The 26465-nt window shown below is 41.1% G+C and overlaps 1 protein-coding gene across 1 annotated transcript; it reads left to right on the top strand.

The window, feature by feature from the left end:
* The first annotated feature begins 12128 nt into the window (after positions 1 to 12128).
* Positions 12129 to 25325, top strand: LOC143861374 (uncharacterized). Its single transcript, XM_077372300.1, has 3 exons — positions 12129 to 12332; positions 17618 to 22937; positions 25272 to 25325. The coding sequence occupies exons 2-3, from the start codon at positions 17751 to 17753 to the stop codon at positions 25323 to 25325; spliced, it is 5241 nt and encodes a 1746-aa protein (XP_077228415.1). The 5' UTR covers positions 12129 to 12332; positions 17618 to 17750.
* The last annotated feature ends 1140 nt before the right edge of the window (positions 25326 to 26465 follow it).

The raw sequence follows: 26465 nt of genomic DNA, 5'->3' as shown, positions 1-26465 counted from the left end.
AGTTAAATGGAATGTCATGAGGGTCCAACCACTATGAACATTCACAAACCCATTAAGTTCTACTTAGTTTGATTTTAACTCTCCTTTGTGCCATAGACCTAGATTATACATGAAGGACCATTTACATTCTAAATTTACTTGGTCTTCAATCTTGTTGGCACCTTGTAGAGGCTTTGACATGTCTTCACTCAGCTCCATTGATGCTTGAGCCAAGCTTGAACTTTTGAGTTGATTACCATTCTTGTTAGGCTAGAGTTCAACCTTGTCTTTGAATACCTTTGAGATGGTGATGCCTTCTTCATGCCTTTGATATCACTTTGAGCTTGAATGATTTGCCATTTGTCATGCACTCTTGAGGATGCTACGCTATCAATACCATAACTTTTGCCAATGGAAATTATTAGTGTATAAAACCTTTATTTTATAACAAATTGAGTTTGTTAATCATCAAAACATTTCAATGGGAGTACTTGTTGAACCCTTGGGCTAACAATCTCCCCATTTTTTATGATGACAAACATAATTTGTTTTAGGGTAGGAGCTCCCCCTTTAGGGATGAATAAAACAATTTGGGCTCCCCCTAAGAGTTTGATTTAATTGAACATTTAAGGCATTACTTTTAATGATAGAAATTTGATTGCAAAATTATAAGCATAGAGCTTTGTTCCCCCTTAATATATGCATATTATTATGACTTGGGAGCTCAAATATTCTCCCCCTTTTGTCATCACCAAAAAGGTGGAACAAAAGGAAAGAGGGTAGGTGTAAGCCAATACGACAAGTCAATTGCTATGCAATAGAGAAAGCAGGCATAAGACAAGGTATGCGAGCAAAAAATAGAACAGAGAAGCACACCGCACAGTAAACCAAATATATATATATATATAGATGATGTGAAATGGCATACATAAAAGTGCATACAACCAGTCAACGGACATAGCATTCACGACACATCATAACAGTGACAGAATTAGATAAACCGAATACATTTCAAAAACATCCAACTGACTATAGAAGCATCTAGCTAAATAGGATCCATACAACCAACTTATAAGCCAAAGACGAGGCAAATCGAAACATATAGATAAGCCTAATATAAAGAGAAATCGGAGCAAAACGGGATCCATCATCAGAGAACGAGAGCCATCTACTGCTCCGGAGGAGGCAGTGGCTGATGAGAAGAACTGCCCGGTGCCTGGCCCCACTGGCCACTGGAGATGTAGCGATAATAGGCGGCCCACTGGTCATCAACATGGGTAGTCATGGTCTGGAAGCAAGTCGAAATCTCAGAGTCGACATGGGTAGACAACCGCACAAACTGTGAGGCCATGGATCGCTCAATGGCCTCCTGCATGTGAGCCAAATCCTGGCGAGTGCAGAACTGAGATGTATCTTATGACGGCTGGGGTGCCGGTGCAGCCTGGTCCTCGGCTTCGTAGCCGCCTCCATCGTCAGAATCAATGTCAGTCGCTGTTTGATTTAGAGCCATGCAGTTAAAGGTCTGAACATCAAACGGGGCAGTCGGAGTCATGGTCAACTCTCCATCCAAGATGATGCCAAAGTGGCGGAAGAAACGGGTGAGAATCATGCCATATGGCAAGGAAGAACGGTAGCGGCCAGGGGTCTGAAACATGTAACGAAAAATGATATAAGGCAAACAAAGATGGCGGCCCTCTAGGATGCTGTAGATAATATATGCCTCTAAGGGTCTTAGGGCTTCACGCATCCCAGCACGAGGTATGAAGATGTGGTACATGAAGTTATGGAGCATGCGCGCAACCGGAATGAGGTCGGCAGATTGTACGGGCATATTAGGGTGGTAGAGCCGTGTTATCCGACCATAGACAGTGTCATGATCAATATCATCAAGTGAATGTGTCCCATCTTCCGGCCAAAAATAGTGTAAGAGGCCCTCATGGCTAATCCCAAGAAGTGTGGCAAAAGTGTGATAGTTGAGTTTGATGACAGTTTTCTTGATCTTAGATTCGATTTTGAAGAATGAAGGGGAAATGGTGAGATTGGCATAGAAGAGACGCACCAATCGAGGGTAAACGGGTTCGTTGAGGTGAAGGATGGGTGTCCAATGAACGGCATCAAATTTGGCCTTTAAATCAAAATTTTGAAGGACAGGGGGATCGATGTACCTACTGGTGAGGATGCCCCTAGTGCCGACGTCGGCCCAGAGTTTCTTGGCCTTATCCCCAGTGAAATAGGAGCTGGACACAACCTCGGCCACCACAGCCTTGGCCTTCGCCTTCTTCTGTGAAGGCCCTTCTTCCTCGGGAATGTCTTCAGGAACGTATTCGGGGTCTGCAGCTTGGGAGGAGCCTCCAATGTTGAGATTTTTGGTTTTAGGAGGCATGGTGAGAGAAAATGTGGGTGGAGAGAAAAATAATATGTTAAAAAAAAAGGAGAAATAGCCCTAAAATGGAGGAAAACAGGAGAAATAGAAAAAGGAAGAAAGAAAAAATAAAAAAGGGTGAAATCCTAGGGTTTGAATGGAAAAAAACTAGGGTTTTAGCAAGAAGAGAGGGATTTGGAAGGGAGAAGAGGGTTTTGGAGGAAGATGTAGGGAGAAAATGAAGAAAAACAATGAAAATCGAGGTAGGGTTTGAAGAGAAATGGAAGGAAGAGGGAAAGAAGAGAATAAAAAATGAGAAAAACTGAACCGGGTCCAGGGTTATAATGCTCCTGGCCCGATTCTCGGAGCTCCGAGAAAAATCTCGGAGTTCCAAGAACACACGTATTTTTTTTATTATTTTCTACTAGCCCGAATCTCGGAGTTCCGAGAAATTTTCTCGGAGCTCCGAGGACCACCTAGACGAAATCTCGGAGTTCCGAGAACCTTTCCAGGTACCCTCTGCCCATATTCTCGGAGTTTCGAGAAATTTTTTTTTTTTTTTTTAAATGTAAGGAGGACATAGTTACACACATACACATAGATAGATATGTATATAGGTGATATTGCAAGTATAAACTATCATCCAATGCATGAATTACACATATGACTTACCGAAGGTTTAGATGATGGCCCATGGCCAAAGTTTTAGGTATCTTAATTAAGGGTGATGGTACCGACTCCCCCTTGAAATGAAGTGGGCTATGGGTACCAATTGAGTGAGTTTTAGAGTTAGGGTTGGACCATCTAAAACCATGTAGTCACTATCAAAACAAGATATATATATATATATATATATATATATATATATATATATACAAGGAGAATTGTATCTTCTATTCATGCTTCATGTGCAAACTCTTTGACTTGATCCAAACTCCAAATGTTGAGTCCACTCCTAAGGTCACAAAATCGATCCTCATTAAGGGGTTTTGTGAAGACATCCGCCAATTGTTCATTGGTGTGGATGTACTTAATTTCAATATCCCCTTTTTAAGAATGATCTCTTAAGAAATGATGTCGTACCTCTATGTGCTTAGTTCTATAATGTTGAATTGGATTTTTTGTCAAGTTGATGGCACTTGTATTATCACAATGGATTGGAACATTACTAAATGCAAGATTGTAGTCCATGAGAGTGTTCTTCATCCATAGGATTTGTGCACAACAAGCGCCGACCGCAATGTATTCTGCTTCACTAGTAGACAAGGCTACCGAGTTTTGTTTTTTGCTAAACCAAGACACTAGAGACCTTCCTAGAAATTGACAAGTGCCACTTGTGCTTTTTCTATCAATTCTACAACCGGCAAAGTCGGCATCCGAAAATCCTACTAGGTTGAATTCATTCGATCGTTCATACCATAACGCTAAAGAAGGAGTTCCGTTGAAATATTTGAATATCCTCTTAACGGCACTCAAATGAGACTCTTTAGGACCCGATTGAAACCTAGCACAAATACACACGCTAAACATTATATCCGGCCGACTAGCGGTCAAATATAATAGACTACCTATCATTCCTCTAAACTTCTTCTCATCAACCGGTCTGCCAATTTCATCCTTTTTCTAATTTGGTGGAAGTGCTCATAGGAGTTGGCTTGATTTGTGAGCTATCCATGCCAAATTTCTTAAGGAGTTCCCTAGTATACTTCTCTTGGTTGATGAAAATTCTATTTTTACATTGCTTGATTTGAAATCCTAGGAAATAGGTAAGCTCTCCCATCATATTCATCTCAAACTCTTTTTGCATGGATTGTGCGAATTCTTCACACATCTTATCATTGGTAGCACCAAATATTGTATCATCTACATAGACTTGAACAATAAGCATATCTTTTTCTTTTCTTTTAATGAACAAGGTTTTGTCAACCGTGCCCGTTTGAAAGCCACTCTCTAATAGGAAGGAGCTAAGTCTCTCATACCAAGCTCTAGGAGCTTGCTTTAAACCATACAAGGCTTTGTCCAACCTATATACGTGATTAGGGTATTTGAAATCCTTAAAATCGGGAGGTTGTTCAACATAAACTTCCTCCATAATATACCCATTTAGGAATGCACTCTTCACATCCATTTGATACAACTTAAAGTTTTTGTGGGATGCAAATGCAAGTAGCATCCTTATGGCTTCCAATCTAGCAACCGGAGCAAAGGTCTCATCATAATCGATACCTTCCTCTTGGTTGTAATATTGGGCTACCAATCTAGCTTTATTCCTTTGAATATCTCCATGCTCATCGAGTTTGTTTCTAAACACCCATTTAATCCCAATAACCGGGTGATCACTAGGCCTAGGAACTAGCCTCCATACTTGGTTTCTCTCAAATTGGTTTAGTTCCTCTTGCATAGCAATCATCCAAAATTCATCATTTTTAGCTTCTTTTATGGACTTGGGTTCTATTTGGGAGATAAAGGCCATGTGGGCACAAATATTCCTATAGTGAGATCTTGTCTTAACTCCTTGTGAGGTTTCACCTATGATTTGAGTAGAATGGTGACTAGACATGATTCTACTATGTTTGGGAAGACCTTCTACTTCAAGTTCATCTATAGGTTGACCTTCTAAATCAAGATTTTCCAAGGGTTGAACAATGGACTCTACTTGACTATGAGGCTCTAGAAGATTGACACCATCATCATCTTCATTAATGACTTTAGGAGGTTCAAATGACTCATCAAATTTAACATGCACGGATTCTTCCACAATTTGAGTTCTTTTGTTATGGACTCTATAAGCTTTACTATGGGTTGAATAGCCTAAGAAGATACCTTCATCGGATTTTGAATCAAACTTGTACAAGGTGTCTTTCATGTTTAATATAAAATATTTACAACCGAAAACTTTGAAATAGCTAACTTTGGGGGGTGTTCCACTCCATAGTTCATAAGGTGTTTTGTTAAGGGAGGTCTAATGAGCACTCTATTTAAAAGATAGCAAGCCGTATGAACGGCTTCCGCCCAAAAGTTTCTTGGAACATTGTGCTCATTTAACATGGTTCTAGCCATTTCAATAAGTGATCTATTTTTCCTTTCAACTACCCGATTTTGTTGGGGAGTTCTTGGAGCCGAGAAATTGTGCTTGATTCCATTTTCATTACAAAAGGTATCAAACTCAATGTTCTCAAACTCGGTTCCATGATCACTTCTAATTTCATTTATGAAAACCCCTTGTTCATTTTGAATTCGCTTGCACAAGTTGACAAATTTCTTGAAGGTTTCATCTTTACTAGTTAAAAACAACACCCAAGTGAACCTAGAGTAGTCATCAACAATCACATATACATATCTACTACCTCCTCTACTACGAGTCTTCATGGGACCAAATAGGTCCATGTGAAGGAGTTGTAGTGGACAAGAGGTAGATAATACACTTATGGGTTTAAAAGAGTCTTTAGCATTTTTTCCATAAATGCAAGCACTACAAACTTTATCTCTAATGTATTTGAGTTTAGGTAACTCTCTCACAAGATTCTTAGAAGATAATCTTAAAATCAAATCCATATGAGCATGACCAAGTCTCCTATGCCATAACCAAGGGTTATCATCCATGGCGGAGAGACATTGGATATTTTGATTTTCAAGGTCTTCTAATGCTAATGAATACATATTGCCATCTCTATATGCAACAAATTCAACTTCACTATTCTTATCCTTCAAAATCTTACATCTATCTTTTTCAAAAAGAACTTTGTGACCAAGATCACATAGTTGACTAATGCTTATCAAATTAAATGAAAGACCATCAACGAGCAAAACATGTTCAACTTTAATGTCCTTAATTTTAATGGTACCTTCACCGATGATTTTGCTTCTTGTATCATCCCCAAAGGTGACATTTCCTTGATGACTCATGGTGACAAAGGCGAACTTGGTTACGTCGCCCGTCATGTGCCTTGAGCAAGCGCTATCCAAGAACCACTTGTCCTTTGAGGGTTTTCCTTTCAAGCACACCTACAAGAATCAAAGCTCATGTTGAAGTTTTAGGTACCCACTTTTTCTTGGGTCCTTCAAGGTTAGCAACATTATAAAGCTCATCTTTTTTAACCCACATAAATTTAGATGCTTTGATTTCTTCACATTGCATGCAAACATTAAGTGTCCTATTCTACCACAATAGTGACAAGTAGGAATAAAAGCACTAGTGTTAGCATGGATGTGGGAGGAATTCGTTATAAACTTATTTTTGAATGAGGCTTCTCCTTTAGAAAGGGGTTGGTAACCAAGACCATTTTTTTCTAGAGAGACAAGCTTATTTTCAAGAATTTCATCTAGTTTGTTTTTGCCACATGAGAATTTTCTAAACGTTAAATGAAGTTCTTTGCATTTCAAAACAAGTTTCTCATTTTCCTCTTTCAAGCTTTTGTTTTCAAAGATTAATTTGTCTACTTCTTCATTCAAAGCTTTGTTTTCCAAAATCAATTTTTCACTTGTATTGGTTTGCAAATCGAATTCCTTTTTCAAGAACCTAAAATCCCTAGTTATATCTTGTAAGGACTTTTTCATTGTTTTGTTTTTGGCAAGTTGTAAATCCAAATTTTCATGAAGTTTTTCACAAGCAAATATTAGTTCATCATTAGAGAATTCATGAGACATATCATCAACATCATTTACCTCGGATACGGAGATATCTTGTGTCACATCGGCGAGTCCCATGAAGCAAAGGTCATCTTCATCCTTTTCGTTGGATTCATTTCCGGATGAAGTACTCCCTTCATCCCAAGCCGCCGCACACAAAGCCTTTTTGCCATTTCTTCTATTCTTCTTATCCTTGTCATTGTTGTTGATGAGTGGGCAATTTGGCCTTATATGACCAACCTTGTTGCACTTATAGCATCTCATCTCCTCTTTGCTTGAAGGCCTATTTCTTCCTTGGCTAGAGTTGCCTCCTCTCTTGAACTTGAGAAATTTCTTGAATCTCTTGGTGAAGAGAGCAAAATCATCTTGTGTGTCTTCTTCACTCTCTTCCTCTTCACTCTCAACTCTTGCTTTAAAAGCTATTCCTTTCCTTTTTGTATCTTCCTTTTGTTTGTTTAAGGTTTCTCTTCCCTTTAAAACCATTTCAAAAGTTATTAAGGAACCTATTAAGTCTTCTAAGCCCATTTTTTATACGTCTTTTGCTTCTTCAATGACGGTGACCTTGGGATCCCAGTCTTTAGGTAATGACCTAAGTATTTTGGTAACTAAGTCCTTGCTAGACAATTGTTTACCTAATGATCTCAACCCATTTGTTATGTTTGTGAACCTAGTATGCATTTCGGCAATGGTTTCATTAGGGTCCATCATGAGTAGTTCATACTCTCTAAAGAGAAGATTCATCTTGGACTCTTTTACTTGACTTATCCATTCATGAGCTATCTCTAACATATCCCAAATCTCCTTAGCGGTTTCAAGAGTAGAAACTCAATTGAACTCCTCGGGAGATAAGGCACAAATCAAGGCATTCATTGCTTTTGCATTGATAGTGTACTATTTTCTTTCATTTTCATCCCATAGTACCATATCAACACTAGGTTCTTTATATCCATTTTGGATACTTCTCCAAACATCAAAATCTAAAGATTTCAAAAACACTTTCATTCTAGCTTTCCAATATGGATAGTTTGAGCCATTGAAGAAGGGGGGTCTAGTAGTGGATTGTCCCTCATTGCTATGAGAAAAGGCTGCCATTTGGATCTTTCCCTTGTAGCTTTTCAAAGAGAAATCCTATGTAAGAAGAGCCTATGATTTGATTCCAAGTGAAATTCCACTTAGCAACCCAAGAGGGGGTGAATTGGGTTTCTTTTCAAATTTTAAGGATTTTGAAAACTTAGATTGCACTAGTTTTAGATTGAATAGGAAATCAAAAATAGTATTTAAAGCAATAGTAAAAAGCTTACCATAAGAGAAGAGGTGAAGAGACAATGAAGCTTTGACACAAGGATTTTTATAGTGGTTCGGTCTTTGCTCAAGACCTACTCCACTCTTCTCAAGTTATTCTCCTTGAGGATTCTACTATCTTCTCTAAGGAACTTAAATACGGCGTTCCTTCCGCCTTGTACAAATCGAGCTTCAAGCTCCAAGGGTCTACTACGGCGCCCTTTGTCCCAAATACAAAGAAGATGAAAGGTTTTAGCTTGCTTGCCTCTAGATACGCTAATTTAAAGTAAAGCTCACTCACTCTCACAAGAACAAGATGAACAAATGAAAGTCCTAAAGTCTCTTAAGAATAATCTAAGGTAAATGGCACAAGAGAGAGATGGAGAGTGAAGATCTTGAGGAGAAGGAGAATGAATGCCTTTTTGTGCTCTTAAAATATTTGTAAACTCCTTAGTTCCTTCTCCAAGAGTCCCAAGGTTCATATATATAGAGGGGAGAAAAATACACAATTTTTAATCTCCCCAACGGTCTTCTCGGAGTCCGGGCTCGGAGCTCCGAGTCCTTATTTTTTTTGAACCTGGAACCATTGTCGGAGCTCTGACAATTTTCTCGGAGCTCCGAGAAGCTTACGAACAACAGTTTTTTTCTTATATTTTTGCTGTCTTTGTTTGGGCTTTTGGAACTTTAATTTATCAAGTTAAATGGAATGTCATGAGGGTCCAACCACTATGAACATTCACAAACCCATTAAGTTCTACTTAGTTTGATTTTAACTCTCCTTTGTGCCATAGACCTAGATTATACATGAAGAACCATTTACATTCTAAATTTACTTGGTCTTCAATCTTGTTGGCACCTTGTAGAGGCTTTGACATGTCTTCACTCAGCTCCATTGATGCTTGAGCCAAGCTTGAACTTTTGAGTTGATTACCATTCTTGTTAGGCTAGAGTTCAACCTTGTCTTTGAATACCTTTGAGATGGTGATGCCTTCTTCATGCCTTTGATATCACTTTGAGCTTGAATGATTTGTCATTTATCATGCACTCTTGAGGATGCTACGCTATCAACACCATAACTTTGCCAATGGAAATCATTAGTGTATAAAACCTTTATTTTATAACAAATTGAGTTTGTTAATCATCAAAACATTTCAATGGGAGACTTGTTGAACCCTTGGGCTAACAAACTTAAAAAACACTAAGGACATATTTCGAAAAGCGGTTTCAAAACTACGTTGGCTTGATCCCTTTCCACAGGGTACGTAGGCAGCTTGGGCCCTCCCAAGTCCAGTCAAACATTTCTCAAAAACTTTTCAAACAAAACCTTTTCAAAACCTTGTTTTCAAATCTAATAATACATTTTTGGAAAACCTAAGGAAAAAACAGTTTTCAACCAATAACAAGGAAGAAAAGGTAGTTGTCGATGGTACTATGAAGTCAACACTTTTATGAGAGTTGATTTCATTGGACACAAGCTATAAGTAAGGACGTTTGCCCTCTCGAGCCTATCAAGCCCTTTTTCTTCCGCAGACTCCTTTAATGATTTATTGATCCTTTGATTTGTATGTTGACATGTTTAGCATAGCTTTGCTTAGATCACATGTTTATATTTACTTATTCTTTTGCATACTACTAGTTATTGCTTTTTTAACTTTGATCACATGATTATACATGCTTAGCAGTAGCATTACATGTTTGTTCTTGTTATGATCACATGCTTAGCTCGTTATCTACTTATCTCATCTCTTGATTACTTGTTTATTATTTCTTTATCTCATATTATCTCATGATATATGTTCATATTCTTGGTTAGCTGTAGCGTTATCATTATCTGTTGATATCCGCTTATATGCTTAGCTGTAGCATGTATGTGGATGTTTATCATTTTTTTAGATGAGATGTGTTAGGCCGTAGTGGAGACAGGTATCAGGGTCACATGATATTGGAGTTGCACTAGTCTTTCCCGCCTCCTCATGAGAGATGTGAGGTTGTTGATTCATTTTTGTACATGTGGTTTGTATATATATTTGAGAGGGGGAGACGGCAGATATCAACCCTCCTTAGGTTGTTGATGGTTTTTCTTTTCTTTGTGGATGTGATTGCTCATTCCTGAGCTATGTATGCTGTAGATAGGTCGTCTACTCGGGGATGACAGTTTTCATTTCATACTTTTGCGCAAAATACTTTAAAATCAATAAAAATGACATTAGAGACAGAGTTTTCTCGAGCGAGTGGGGTGCCTAACACCTTCCCCACTCATAACCAAGCACGGACCTATTCATTCTGGGATATGCTTTTATCTATTTCACAGAGTTCATTTATGGGTTCTAGGCCTTCATCCTGGATAGCGACTCTATTCTTTTAGTTTCCCATCGGATCCTTGGATCTGTGTGGGGACATTTATTGAGGTACGACTTGGTTTCGAGTTTTACTCCAAATCAAGTGGTATCACACGCCATAACTCATACTGTGAGTGCACTATTCAAGAGTCGCACGGAGCTCTCCATCTCATGTGGAGATCAAGGCTAGCGGGGTCTCATCCCGCTGTCCGCCTCGAGGGTCCCACAAAGGCAAAACTAATGATAGGTTGTCACGAGGAAGAGTCCCATGACGAGTCCCAGAGCCCTATTCCTTTCTCTCGATCTCTCTCTAGGTTATTTAAACAGGAAAATACTCCTCGAAAATGATTTTATCCCAGAGATGAAACAAAAGCCCGTCTTTACACGGCACGCTCCTTTTACGGCACACCCAAAGATCTCGTTTTCACACGGTATTTCAACCAAGAAGTTAACTTTGAGTAAAAAAGATATGTTTTTACCCAGAAACACTTCACGTCCCAAAATCTAGCGATATCAGACTCGTTGGAATCTCCTCGGAACGAGGAATCCAATGGATCCGACCGCGTACGATTCGAAGTCCAAACGGAGGAGTTTCGGCAAAAGCCTCCAAAAAAATAAAAAATCACATTTTTTGAAATGTTGCCGACTTGAAATGTTAATATCAAGTTAAATTTCGCACTCTACGAAATTGGACTTTTCCAGTTTCACAGAGTGCTAAAATTTTCACTATGCAAAATTCTTGCCTGAATTCCTATATATAGGGGGGGTAGAAGTAAAAATTAGAATTCAGAAGCTACTGAATTCAAAAAGAATTTTTCTCTTAGAGTTTTTTGGTTTTTCTAGTTTAGAATTAGGTTTTCAATTATAGAAATCCTAGTTTTCTGCTTTTCAAACCTTTTTTGAAAGGAGGTTCTGCCCAACAAACCCTAGTTTCTTTGCTTTAGAAGAGAGAAAGCATAGAAATCCCTAGGTAACTCACACTCGGCGTTGTAGACACCCACATTTTGCTTTACTTTAACCAACAATAACCTAATATATTGATCCATCCTCAAATTTTTTGAAAAAAACAAAATGATAAAGAGATGTACCTGGTGAGATGATTAGATCCGAAAAATTGAAAAATACCCTGATTAGTGAATTTAGTGTGTTAAATCCATGTGAGAACCCCCTCTATCATTGATTTATATGTTTTAGGTCATTAATATCTTGATCTGACTTTACGGATCATCAATCGGGACAAAATAAGCTAGGGTCACTTCATAGCCCGGACCCTGATTCCATTCCGAGACCCGATTTCCGTAAATCGTTAGATCAATGACAGATCTTGACCTGGGTCTCACCATCCAAAACCACCTAACCTCTCCTCTCATCCTAACCATCCAAACCTCACCTAACCTCACCTAACCTCTCCTCTCATCCTAACCACCCAAACCTCACCTAACCTCACCTAACCTTACCTAACCTCACCTAACCTTACCTAACCTCACCTAACCTCACCTAACCTCCTATCCCATTCTCCTATAAATACCCTCTCATCCCACCATCCAAGAAAGAGAAGAAAAAGAATCCCTCTCTTAGAAAATTCATCCCTCTCCCTCATCTCTTCAAGGGTTCGGCCATCCTTGCCGGATCGGGTGATACGTTGGGTGATATATATCAAAAGCAGTCATTATCAAGCAAGGAATCATCTTCAAGGAATTAAGATCAAAGAAAAATCAAACACAAAGTGGGTTTTCAAAGAGGTAGGCATTTATTTCAATTCTATGTAGGGTCTGTTTTCATGCATATCTTTTACTTTAAAAGAAAAACCATGTTAGGAAGCATCTAGGATCAATCTTTACTCATTCTTCTTGATGGTAGACTTTGAAGTTATACATGTTTCCCTCTTCTCTTAACCCATCTTATCTTCATTTTTATTTTTCCCTAATGGTTCACACCCTGGTTCCCCCTGGTTAGCCTCTGGTTAGACCCTGGTTGCACCCAGGTTCGTTGCTGGTTGCACCCAGGTTCGATACTGGTTCGCACCCTGGTTCCCTGCTGGTTCGCATTCTGGTTAGACCCTGGTTGCACCCAGGTTCGTTGCTGTTTGCACCCAGGTTCGATACTGGTTCACACCCTGGTTCCCTGCTGGTTCGCACTCTGGTTAGACCCTGGTTGCACCCAGGTTCGCTGCTGGTTGCACCCAGGTTCCCTGCTGGTTGCACCATGGTTCCCCTGCGGGTTGCACCCTGGTTCCCTGCTGGTTCGCACCCTGGTGCACCCTGGTCCGCACCCTGGTTTGTACCCTGCTGGTTGCACCCTGGTTCCCCTGCTGGTTCGCACCCTGGTTCCCTGCTGGTTCGCACTCTGGTTAGACCCTGGTTGCACCCAGGTTCGCTGCTGGTTGCACCCAGGTTCCCTGCTGGTTGCACCCTGGTTCCCCTGCTGGTTCGCACCCTGGTTCCCTGCTGGTTCGCACCCTGGTGCACCCTGGTCCGCACCCTGGTTTGTACCCTGCTTCCTCCTAGTTAGACCATGGCTAGTCTCGGGTTTGCTCCTAACTTAGACCCGACTCACTTGACCCTAACCATTAACCCAATCCAACCTAACCATTAACCACACCTAAACCCATACCCATAAGCCTTAAACCCTATAACCATAGCCACACATCATACACCACATGCCTTTCATTCATCCACCCAACAGTACCCTCATACACCCCTACAATAGACCCGGCCAACCCAGTTAACCCGGCCATCGGGCCCATTCGGCCCAATTAATTCATTCCCCTTAAGAGCCGCTTTGCCCTATTGGTTCCTAAGATACTCCAACCACCCAAACCTCAAGCCGCACCCCAATCCACGCTCAACCAGTTCCAATCCAGTCTAAGCCAAGTCAACCCGCACTTGACCTTAACCCAATCCAATCCAACTCAACCATTAACCCCACCTAACCTGACCCTAGCACAACTCAACCGAGTCACATCAACCCAAGCCATACCTTTGTCCACTCACTGAGGCAAACCATTTATCCATAAATCTGGTTACATTAAATCTAACCCAGCCAGGCCACCTGCAGCTTAAGTCAAATCGCCCCAATACAATCCATCCAAGTGGGATCCCAACCCAGCTCAACTGAGTCAACTCTAGCCAACCTCCCTAGTCGAGTTGACCCAACTCTCTAGTCGAGTATGCTCAACCTCTTTAACCGATTGGACTCTCCCCTTAGTTGACTCAATCCAATTCCTTAATCAACCCATCCCAATGCAACCGAGTCGCATTCGACCAAGTTGCGGCCTTCCATGTCACAACCGAGTCATTCCCCTATTCTACTAATGCCCTTTTACACCTAATAGAACTTCCTCCCTTTTGCCTAACCAAGTCATATCCCAACACAATCTGAGTCGCATGTCTGAATCCATTTGACCGAATCTCATAAGCCCGCCCATTTTGAATTCCCAAAATTCAAACCCTTGATGATTCCTATATGCTCAATTCTTTGATGCAAATTCCCAATTCCAAAATCCCATTGCTAAATCAATGTTTCTGAATCTCAAGTCCAATGCTCAAATACAAACCCGATTCCTGATCCAAATACCAATCCTGTTTTCCAAAATCCAAGCAACCACACCAGCGGAACTACGTGTGGCTTGATCCCCATCGCGGGGTACGTAGGCAATTTGGCACTCCCAAGTTCAGTCGCACCTTTCTCTATCTTTCTCATTCCCTCACACTATTTCATCATCTCTTCCATCTTTTTTTTCACTAACCTCGAGAATTTAAATCGATTTGTCTTGTGTCTTTCGGAACCGTTGGATCACGGTTTCCGTCGTAAGGACCCTTAGAGCCTAATTTAGGAACACCGGTGTCGTGTCGTGTCCTAAGTTTTAGAGAGTCCTAGAGTTAGGAGTCCAGCCTCATCACGGACGCTTGCTATGTATAGCAACCGTGCCATAGGTCTAGTTACACTAGTCACCCAATCTTTCCCTAGGACAAGCCTAGTAAACTAGGATGTAAGGCAAACCTGCATTAGTCTAAGGGACCATTTGCATTTAGATGAGAATCATATAGCATCTTAGATGAAATCCTAAGATAATAAAATCCTCAACTTGAATTAAATAACTTCTCCTAAAACTGTTGAAACAGTCAATCCCGTCTAGGTCGGTGTCTTAGTTGAGTTAGGCATATGTAACTTAGCTTAGGTGCACCGAACTACGTCGACTCTGATCCCAGTGAGGCTTGGGTACGTAGGCAGCTTGGATGTCTGACGGCATACCACCCGCGAGTCGGCACCACAACAAATTGTGGTGTTTTGTATATTAATTTTCTTGTAAATGCTTAATCAAATCACTTAGGACTTTCCATGAAATTAGAATTTTATGAGAACTTTCACTTCGATTGAATCCAGACAAATTAATAAATCAAGATACACATTTAGGATTCACATTGAAATTAGATGTTAGGATGCATGTCACTTAGTTCGCACTTTAACATAGAGTTGAATGAGCCATTTAAAATAAATTTAAAAGAGTTAGCTTTTGGAATCGAAGACCGATTATCGGGCAGGAATGGTGCATGTGGTGGATAACTCCCCATACCTTCCATTCTCGTAACCAGGTAGCGAGTCTAGATTTCTGGTTAATTATGGGTCCTAGATCCCACATCTAGGTGGCGACTCTGTCAGTCTCTTTCGTGTGGAATTCGGATTGCCTTAGTAATCCCAAGTTCACATAAAAGACGAATTACAATCAACAATTAAAATGCACACGCCAATCGCGTGGATACGAGAGACCAAGAGAGAGAGCGCGGCGGCTCGCGCCCCACACCCCTCTCGCGGGATCAGGGTACCACAGTCTGGCGACTCTGCTGGGGACCACCTAACTTCATTAAAATTTCAAAAGATAATTCATTTGAATTTAATTTAATTGGCTCATAAAAACTCTATACTTGTTAGATTAGTTTGTCTTGTTTTATTTTCTCATCACACTTTACTCAAACTTAATCTAACAAAATCTGAAGGCATCATAGATTGCGCAAACATATTGCACACACTTACATCACTTGCATCTAAACTCTGCATCTCACGTGCACACACGTCCTATTTTAGGAACCCGGAGTGTTATCTAGCATGGTTGACTGGGATTTCATCACCTGGTGCCTCTGTGCTAGAGAAGCATTCCACCCTTAGCCTAGTACCATTATGGTACGTAAACGGATCTCTTGTTCACGTACTGATACGCCGGACACTGGTACAGTATATCGAACAGGGATTCGCGCTAAGGGAACTCTTGGCCTTACCCCTAGATTAACCCACACATGCATGTAGTATACGAACACATGTGCATCACGTGTGTGAGCCTAGTTTAGGATATCCTGCCTATTTGTGTCTAGATTAGGCCGTAGACCATCTTCCAATGGCTACGATCGGTCCTAGGTACACGAACAAAGTCATGAGTCGAGATCCTCTCTCCACTCCGCTTGATTAGGATTAGGGTTGATGCCTTCAGGTCACACTGTTAAAATGTGCGAGATTAAAAAAAAAATTTCCTTTAGGGGTTAGGATATAAATCCTATCATTTCCAAAGATCTCATAGGATTAGTCATTCTTGATCTATCCGTTGAAAGCAATCTTATGCTATCTCATCTAATCTTTCGATCGTATGCCTTTCATTCTTCTATCGTGTGATTCGATCATGTATTCATACTTTCCTTGTACTGGCAGGAACTTATCCCAATCTCGTGTTCATGTAATCCTGATCATTCTTATATCCCTTCTCTTGGCTTACGGGCACTATGTCTACTCGTACAATTCTTGATTGGATCCGTGGTACATTAAGAGAATCCCATATCTACGCCATAAGTGAACAAGAGAAAAATCTCTTCGGCTACGTGGCAACCATCAAGCTCGATTGGGGATTACTCTATGCCGCATCAGAGTGTTGGGATCCCGATCATCATGTCTTCCGTTTTGGCAACCAAGAAATGTGTCCCACCTTTGAAGAATGGTGTGCCTTATTGGAATATCCTGTGGATGGCCCTCTAGTGAAGCCATCCTGTGTTCCAGATTATCGTCCTTTGTTCCTTTGCTTGATGGATAATCCAGATGAATCCATGAACTCTTTCATGAAAGGCCAAGAAGTGTCCATGCAGCGACTGATTGACATTTACCCTCCTGTTGGATACATTGGTGCTGTTGATATTCAAAAAGCTCGACGGCGCGCTTTGAGATTCTGCTCCTTTGCTAGGTTCCTCACTGTCCAGCCTTCTCGCTTTGCGTCAGCTGTTCTTCTGGACCTCGTTGATCAAATGGATCGTGGCGCCAATCCAATTCCTACTATGCTTGCAGAAACTTTCAATGGATTGGATGATATGGCTCACCTTCGTGCCAGTTCAGGTCCAAGCTCTTATATTCGCTCTTTCGTTGGGTCTTTCTCAGGATGTCCTGCATTACTTCAAGTGTGGTTATGCCACAAGCTAAAAATTGCAGCTCCTGTCCATTTTGATCATACGTTATACACCTTCAGTGAATGGCGTCATGATGTTTCTTTCGATCATAAAAGCGATTGGGTTGAATGGTTAAATTCTCGCCAAGAAGATCAGATTTATTGGCAAATTCCCGGAATCCAAGAAGCTGTCTTCAACACCGGAGAAGCTAACTACGTTCGCCTTCTTGGTCTCAAAAAGACTTCCTTTTATGTTCCTGCCAGGATTCAGCGTCAGTATGGAAGGGAGCAATCCATTGTGCCTCCCCTTCATCATTTCTATCCGCCTGAGGGTCTCAAGCCCAAGATTGTCAAAGCTGTTTCATCTGCTTGGGATGCAAGAATCATCAAACCTTTAAAGGAGTCAGTTGAGGAAGATTGTCGTCCGAAGAAGAAGTCTAAAAAGAATGCTTAGTTCCATGTTTATCTTTGAAAGATTGAACCATGTACTCAAATTTTAATGATTGATCAATAAAGTCCATCATTCTCTTTCATTATCTTTGTCTATGTGTGCATCATCGTCTATTCTTCTCTCTGATTTTAAAATATGTCTTTCGGATATTACAGGGCAATAAACATCATAGCTAACCCTAATACTCCTTGGGTTCGGGTCTCTTCGCGGTTAGAGAGGAAATCTGTTTCTCCGCCACCTTCTCTAAGAACCCCAGCATCTCCTTCTTTCCCGTCCTCATCCTCACCAATGGCAGACAACCAAGATGGTCTTCCACCCGCTGCTATTACCGATACTCTTACCTTGATTCTCCAACAGCTTCAAGAACTCAAAGAAGAAAACCGAGTTATCAAGGCTCAGCTTTCTGAAAAGTTGGGACCGTCGTTGTCCAAGGATAAAGGGCCTATGCGCCAAGCAGCTACTCCAGTAGCACCTGCCCAAACAGTGTTCATCAATATCCCTGATAAAGTCGAAGAAGACTTAGAAAAAGAGCAGTACAGCGAGAATCACAGTAGGCCTTCTCAGTCCATGGTTGATAAGTCTGTTATGGAGAAATTAGAGACTCTTACCAGGAAAGTTCAAGACATTCAGTTTCAAGACCAGGGTGGTTTCAATCCCAGTGATCTTACTTTATTTCCCGAAATTCGCCTTCCTGCCAATTTTCAAATGCCCGATTTCGACAAATATGATGGTGTGGGTTGTCCAATCACACATTTGCAAATGTTCACCATCATGTGTCAGCCTCAAGGGTTATCTTCTGAGCAAATGGCTCAATTGTTCCCAGTTTCCCTAACCAAGGTTGCGAGGAGATGGTTCATGGTCTTGGACAAGACTCGTTACAGGACATGGAAGGATATCGGCGAGCAGTTCATCAGGCAATTCAAATATGATGATGGGACAGAAATCACCAGAAAGGATTTAGAGAGAACAAAGCAAGACTTGAGGGAATCCTTTTTGATTTTTGTGAAAAGATGGAGGAGAATAGCAGCTCAGATGATGGAGCGCCCGTCTGAGGAAGAACAAGTCCAGATAATCATGAAAAATATTTCCCCCCAGCTCCAGTATCACATGTCTTTGCAATACTATCCAGACTTCAAACACTTCATCGTGGCTGGCACCCAGATAGAGGAGGCTATGGCTCAAGGTGTATTCAACCGTAGCAACCCAAACCCCAGAGATTTCAAAAAGTCCCCTCCAGCCCAAGTCAATAGTATTTTCCGTTCCAATGCTCAATCCTCTAGGTCCCAAGAACCTTTAGTAATGGACTATGCTCAAACCGCAACCGCACCTCGGCAACAAACCCGGGTAGAATTTACCCCTCTTCCCATTCCATCTTCAGAGGTGCTTAAGCAGTGTCTTGCTTCAGGTCGCATAACCTTACCTGCCATCCGGCCTCCCCCCAATCCTCTACCTGCAAGTTGGCGAGCTGACCTACACTGTGAGTACCACAGAGGTCCTGGTCATCTTACTGACAACTGCATTGCCTTGAAATTTAGAATCCAGAAACTCATTGATGAGAAAGTCATTGCATTCCAGCCAAGACCCAATGTCACCCAAAACCCATTACCTGGTCATGCAAATCCTCCTGCTGCCGTTAATGCCATAACCATAGGAGATCCTGAGTTTGACCCTCTTACCCTCATATGTGCCTTAGAACCCATCTCTGAACCCCAAATCATATTCTGTGATGAATCACACCTAAGAGAGTCTGTACCTCCCTTGGTAATCACCTATGAGCCACAAGTCCCTCAAATTATCACTTATGATGAGCCTGAATTGGATGAAGTCAGACATGTGACAAGGGGCGGAAGAATTTTCAAACCTGTTGAATTGAGAGTCGAAAATCCAGGGGCATTGGCTCGAGGAGAGGAGCCGCAATATGTGAAAGATCCAGATGATGAAGTTGTGCAGCAGTTAAAGAAAACTCAGGCTGTTATATCTGTATGGGGATTATTGATTGCATCAAAGAAACACAGAGAGGCTGTGTTAAAAGAATTGAATACAACACAGGTATCCTCAGAGATATCTCCGGAGCAACTGGCTGAAGTTGTTGCTCTAACCCAGGCCACCAGGGCCATTAGTTTCTCAGATCAAGAGCTGCCTCCTCAAGGTCGGAATCATGCTAGAGCTCTTCATGTCACTATTGTTTGTGGAGGCAAGAAAGTACCATCTGTGTTGGTAGATAACGGATCCGCGTTGAATGTGTGTCCATTAAGAACTGCCATTACCTTGGGTTTCGGTCCCACTGATTTTGCCGAATCAACCCTTGGTATCCTCGCATATGACAATACCCGAAGAAATGTGGTCGGAGTCCTCACCACCAAGATCGTTATGGGCGGTCAAGAATTTGAGGTTGAGTTTCAAGTTATTGATATCAAAGCCTCGTTCAATATGCTTCTAGGACGTCCCTGGTTGCATAAGGAAGGTGCTGTCGCTTCAACCCTTCACCAAAAATTGAAGTTCATTAAAGATGGGAAGTTGTTCACTGTCAGAGGTGATGAAGAGCCAGAAATAGGGCAAATAACAGGAGAAACTTTGATCCTTCCAGTTGCAAAAGCAGATGACTACAACTTGAATGGTTTCGCATTCGAGGTTGCTGTTATCTCTTACAAGGATGCCTCTCGGGAGGAGTTGTGTTTGCCGTTCGCCATCAGTTCTGTGGTGGCCAAGATGATGAGAAAAATGAACTACTTCCCTGGTATGAATTTGGGCCGTGATCCAAGCAAGGCATCTCACTGGCGCCCAATCAAAGCAAACCATGGAATTTTCGGTCTTGGATATGTACCTACTGAAGAGGAGGAGGAAGCCATGGAAAAATTGTTGAAATTGAAGGAAGAAATCCGCCGCACCGGAAGGGTACTCCTAATGGCTCCATATCCCTTATCAATGAATGGTCATTTTATCAAAGAAGGTGAGACGTTTCCATACTATGGGTTTTCTGAACCATGGTATGACTCAGTGACAGGGATCATGATACCCGGTTTTGAAATATTCAGTGGCCTTGCTCTCCCAGAAACAGAACCGCCGATATATTATGTTGAGAAAACTGTTGAGGACTGGTTAGTCTACCTTGAGCCAGATGTGCTGGAATCTTTGTTTGAAGAAAATGTGCCTGATGTTGATTACTATTCTGAAGAACAAGAAGAGACAGATTGTGAAGATATGCTAGTGGCAGTTATTCAGAGTAATGATACCTTTACTGAACCTCAGAGTCAGATTGCACCTGCAACAGAAAATCTTTCAAACTGGAGTTCTGATGTTTTTCCATCTTATTTTATTGCTAAGTCAAGTCTAGTCAAGTCGAGTGAATCAGTGTCAGTGCCTAGTCCAGGCGAGTCATTTTCTGAGTTTATTTACTATGTGAATCCTGAACCTGTTCAGGATGAGTCCAATGATAATGATGTAACTTCTTTCAATTCAATGAAATCTGATTCTCAGTATGTCTCTGTGTTTGCTTCTGACTTTAATAATAATGATAACACTCCCTCCTCAGATGAGGAAGGGGGGATCGACGAAACTCCCCTTGAATTGCAGCATATGCTCAAACAAGAGGAGGAGCGCCGAGCCCAGCCTCTTAAAGATGAAATCGAAATTATAAACATCGGAACAGAAGATTTAATACAGGAAATACGAATTGGAAATACTCTATCCTCTGAAGAGCGCGATGAATTAATAAACCTACTTAAGGAATATAAAGAAGTTTTTGCCTGGTCCTACAAAGATATGCCCGGGTTGAGCGAAGACATTGTTCAGCACAAGCTACCTTTATTGCCTGGGATTAAACCTAAAAAGCAGAAGCTAAGGAGAATGAAGCCTGAGTGGGTCCTGAAAGTAGAAGAAGAGGTTACTAAGCAGTTGAATGCTGGATTTCTGCAAGTGGTGGAATATCCAGAATGGCTCGCAAATATAGTACCTGTACCGAAGAAAGATGGAAAGGTGAGAATGTGTGTAGATTTCAGGGATTTGAACAAGGCAAGTCCAAAAGATGATTTCCCTCTACCACATATCGATATCTTGGTGGACAATACGGCCGGGCATGAATTACTATCTTTTATGGATGGTTTCTCGGGCTACAATCAAATTAAGATGGCACCCGAGGACATGGCTAAGACCTCGTTCATTACACAATGGGGGACATATTGCTATCGGGTAATGCCATTTGGTCTTAAGAATGCCGGTGCGACATACCAAAGAGCAGCTACAGCCTTGCTCCATGACATGATACATAGAGAAGTCGAAGTTTATGTCGATGATATGATTGTAAAAGCCAAGGAAAGGAAAGATCATATCCCGAACCTTAAGAAGTTCTTTGAAAGAATTCTCAAATACCAGCTTCGCCTGAATCCTAGCAAGTGTGTGTTCGGGGTTACCTCCGGTAAGTTGCTTGGATTTATGGTGAGTCAAAGGGGTATAGAGGTAGATCCTCAGAAGATTAAGGCTATCCAGGAGATGCCACCGCCTAGAACCGAGAAGGAAATTCGGGGATTCCTAGGAAGGATACAGTTCCTAAGGCGATTCATCGCTCATCTGACATCAACTTGTGAACCTATCTTTAAGCTCTTAAAGAAGAACTCTTCCAAAGAATGGACAGAGGAATGTCAGCAGGCCTTTGAAAAGATAAAGCAAAGTTTGTCTGAGCCACCGATAGTAGCACCAGTGATACCGGGGCATCCATTGCTGCTTTACTTGTCAGTAACAGAAACCACAATGGGTTGTATGTTAGCACAGCAAGATCCAGAAACCAAGCATGAAAAGGCTGTGTATTATCTTAGCAAGAAGATGTTGGAGTATGAACAAAAGTATACTGTCCTAGAAAAAACCTGCTTAGCCTTGGTTTGGGCCACTCAGCGACTCAGGCATTACCTTTTATCACATAAGGTCCTGCTTTTGTCGAGGATGGATCCTCTGAAGTATCTCTTTGAAAAACCAGCCTTGACAGGCAGGACTGCCAGATGGTTATTATTGTTGTCTGAATTTGACATCACTCATGTAACCCAAAAATCAGTAAAGGGCCGAGCCATTGCTGAACAATTGGCGGAAGCACCCCGAGAAGAAAGTCAGCATTTCAAGCCGATGTTCCCAGATGAAGAGATCATGATGGTTGAAGATGAGTATCCAGAAACTGGTTGGACCCTCTATTTTGATGGAGCAGCAAACCAAACAGGACAAGGAGTAGGGGCATTGCTTGTGTCGCCTCGAAATGAGCATGTCCCCGTTGCCGTTAAGTTACAATTCAATTGCACCAACAATATGGCAGAATATGAAGCATGCATTGTTGGGCTTGAGGCTGCATTGGCCTTAGGCATAGAGAATCTTGACGTATATGGAGATTCGAAGCTAATCATTTGCCAAACTCAAGGAGAGTGGAGAACCAAAGAAGAAAAGCTATTGCCATATCATGAATACTTGGATATTCTCGCTAAGCAATTTCAACGCGTCACTTTCAGTTATTTGCCAAGGTTGAAGAATAGATTCGCCGATGCCTTAGCAACGTTAGCTTCCATGATTGACATACCTCACAATATGAAGATGAGGCCCATCACGGTTCAAGAGCAATGGGCTCCTGCATATGTTGATGCTATAGAAATAGCTGCAAGATGTCCCGATGGAAAGCCATGGTATACAGACATAAAGAACTACATCTCAGGCCAGGGGCATCCCAATGAGGCGTCGAGTAAAGAAATAAGGACTTTGCAGAGATTGGCAGCTAATTTCGTCATTTGTGGAGGAGAGTTGTATCGACGGTCTTTCGATGGAATTCAACTCTTATGTGTCACTGAAGATCAGGCAGAAGAAATTCTCGCAGATATTCATGAAGGGGTGTGTGGGCCTCATATGAATGGGAAGATGTTGGCAAGGAAGATCCTACGTCTGGGGTATTATTGGCCGACATTAGAAGCAGATTGTCACACATTTGTGAAGAGATGCTATAAATGTCAGATACATGCGAATCTCATCCATGTACCACCCACCGAATTGCATTCTCTTACCTCTCCTTGGCCGTTTTCGGTATGGGGAATTGACATCATTGGCAAGATTTCTCCCAAGTCGTCTAATGGTCACGAGTACATACTCGTTGCTATTGATTACTTCACCAAGTGGGTTGAGGCCGCTTCTTATGCAAAGCTTACATCCTCATCAGTTGCTAAATTCATACGCACCAACATAATTTGCAGATATGGAATTCCCCATGAACTTATCTCAGATAATGGATCTCATTTCAAGAAGGAAGTAATCTCTCTTTGCGAAGAGTTCAAGATTAAGCATCATAAATCCTCGCCTTATCGTCCGCAGACAAATGGAGCGGTAGAAGCTGCAAACAAAAATGTCAAGACTATCATTAGCAAAATGTCAGAAACTTATAAAGATTGGTCGAATAAGTTACCATACGCCTTGTGGGCTTACAGAACATCAATTAGGGCTTCAACTGGGGCAACCCCTTACTCTCTTGTTTACGGGATGGAAGCAGTGCTACCTGTTGAGATCCGTGTACCTTCGCTCCGAGTATTGACTGAAGTCAAGTTACCAGAAAATGAATGGGCAGATGCCAGGTATAAAGAGTTGAACATGCTAGACGAGAAGAGATTAAAGGCGCTTTACCATGTGCAAGGTTATCAGCGCAGAATAGCCCGTGCTTTTAATAAAAAGGTTAAGGTCAGAGATTTAGAAGAAGGCAATCTTGTTCTAAAAGAGAATCGAGCACCAATGTTTGACCCAAGGGGCAAGTTCAAACCAAATTGGTCAGGACCATACATTGTGGACCAAATCTTACCCGGAAAAGCCGTCAAGCTCCGTAATTTAAATGGAGAAATATTGCCAGAACCAACAAATCTTGATCAACTTAAGAGGTTCTATGCTTGAACATCAGAAGGCCGTCCTTTGGCCGAATAAATCCCAAATTCATAACCAAAAATCAAAAAATTTATAACCTTTTGCAAACCCTTTTGAGCCTAAATAAAATTTTCCTTCAAATCCCAATATACTAGGGGCATTCACCCTGAACTACGCATGATCTGATTCCTACACTGGGATACGTAGGCAACCTGTTCATAGGTTCGGTCGAGACCCTTGCAAAACCTTAAGCCATTCTTTGAAAAGCCCTACCTCACCTATAAAGTCCTTTTGGTGTTCAAGTAAAAAGAAAAGAAGATAAAAAAAAATAATAAAAAAGAAAAGAAATGGAGCTTGAAGATCCGCTAGATTGAAAAACATGAAAAGGCGATCTAGGCAAAATTTAGGATCATTCCCCTGCTAAGTTGAAAACCTGAAAGGGCGGCTTAGGCAAAAGGTAAGGGGGTGGCCCGCTGAGTCGAAAACCTGAAAAGGCGATTCAGGCAAAAGTTAAGGCCGAGCGGTCCACCAAGTTGAAAATCCAAAAAAGGAAGACTTGGTCGTGGTAAGATTGGACTCACGCCAAAAGAATTACATCGGTCTCTGAACTCGCGGTAGGTCAGGCGAAGCTAATACACAATGATTCTCGAAACTAGGGGCATTAATTTTGAAGCAATCTGAAAGTTGATAGAAAGATATATGAGGTATCACTGTATTAAAAATAAGTGAAGATGTTTATCAATGGAGAAACGTTCTTTAAAAGAGGCTAGTCTAACCCAAAAGAAAATACTGATAAGTCAGAAGCATCACGAGATTACTGGAGTAATCTTTCTTATTTTGTATTTTTATTACAAGTGTCTGTAGTTCTATTTAAAAAAAAAAATTTATTTTTAGAATTGTTGTAGGGTGCAATCACTCTGAAGGCAGGTTCATTAACAGGTTCTGAGGAACTTGGAAAAAGGTGACGCTGTCACGAATGACGAAGATCTTTGAAAGAATAATCTCTGGTCAACGAATAGAAGAAGGTTAGAATGCCTCAAACTGAGGCAGATTGCTAATGAAGTGGCATCCCATATTTAAGCCCTGAAGTTCTTTTGCTGCATAGTGTTATTAAATCCTTTGCTTCTAAAGTTGTTAATTGGAAATTTCGATTTCTCTTAAAGCTCAAATCATCATATCTCTCTGAATCCATTTGGAAAAAGATATTTTCTCTCTGAACATCACACAAATATGATATCTCGCTTCCTTGGAGTCCGTACAAATACGGTATTTCACTCTCCGAGTCCATACGACTATGGTCTCTTATCCCCTTTGAACATCATACAACTATGATGTCTCATTTCCTTGGAATCCGTACAAATACGGTATTTCATTCTCTTCGAGTTCATACAACTATGGTCTCTTATCCCCTTTGAACATCATACAACTATGATGTCTCATTTCCTTGGAATCCGTACAAATACGGTATTTCATTCTCTTCGAGTTCATACAACTATGGTCTCTTATCCCCTTTGAACATCATACAACTATGATGTCTCATTTCCTTGGAATCCGTACAAATACGGTATTTCATTCTCTTCGAATCCATACAACTATGGTCTCTTATACCCTTTGAACATCATACAACTATGATGTCTCATTTCCTTGGAATCCGTATAAATACGGTATTTCATCTTGCCCAAGCCCATTCAAAAATGATGCTGCATTTTCATTAAGAATCTTTCAAAAGTCATCCATTATTCTCTGAGACCATTTGAAAATGACGTCTCATTTCCTCTGAAGCTGTTCAAAAGCGATATTCCTTTCCCTCCGAAAATCCATTTGAAAATGGTATCCCATTTCTCTCGTTGCCAGCGGCACCGCAGCGGGTTTGTTTTATTGCATTCCAATTCTAGGATTTCATCTAAGGTCTTGCATTATATTAGGTTGCATTGTGTTTAGGGGGTCCTTTGTCGATTAAAGCTACGCAAAATGGTTCTGTCATTTTGACTTTGGTATTCGATGACTACGTCGTCTCTACCAAAGAGGGGCATCTGTAGACACCCACATTTTGCTTTACTTTAACCAACAATAACCTAATATATTGATCCATCCTCAAATTTTTTGAAAAAAACAAAATGATAAAGAGATGTA

The sequence above is a fragment of the Tasmannia lanceolata genome, unplaced genomic scaffold, assembly GCF_043159265.1.
Source record: "Tasmannia lanceolata isolate RefF3 unplaced genomic scaffold, GAP_Taslan_0.1 ptg000037l, whole genome shotgun sequence".
Lineage (NCBI taxonomy): Eukaryota > Viridiplantae > Streptophyta > Magnoliopsida > Canellales > Winteraceae > Tasmannia > Tasmannia lanceolata.
Note: the sequence above shows the minus strand (reverse complement) of the source record. Positions and strands in the feature narration are given on the sequence as shown.

Bases quoted from the DNA above. Each gene is read 5' to 3' on its own strand.
- LOC143861374 (XM_077372300.1), top strand. From the start codon at position 17,751: ATGGCAGACAACCAAGATGGTCTTCCACCCGCTGCTATTACCGATACT. The intron at 22,938-25,271 runs GTCACTTTCAGT...GTTCATTAACAG, and splicing joins TCGCTAAGCAATTTCAACGC to GTTCTGAGGAACTTGGAAAA.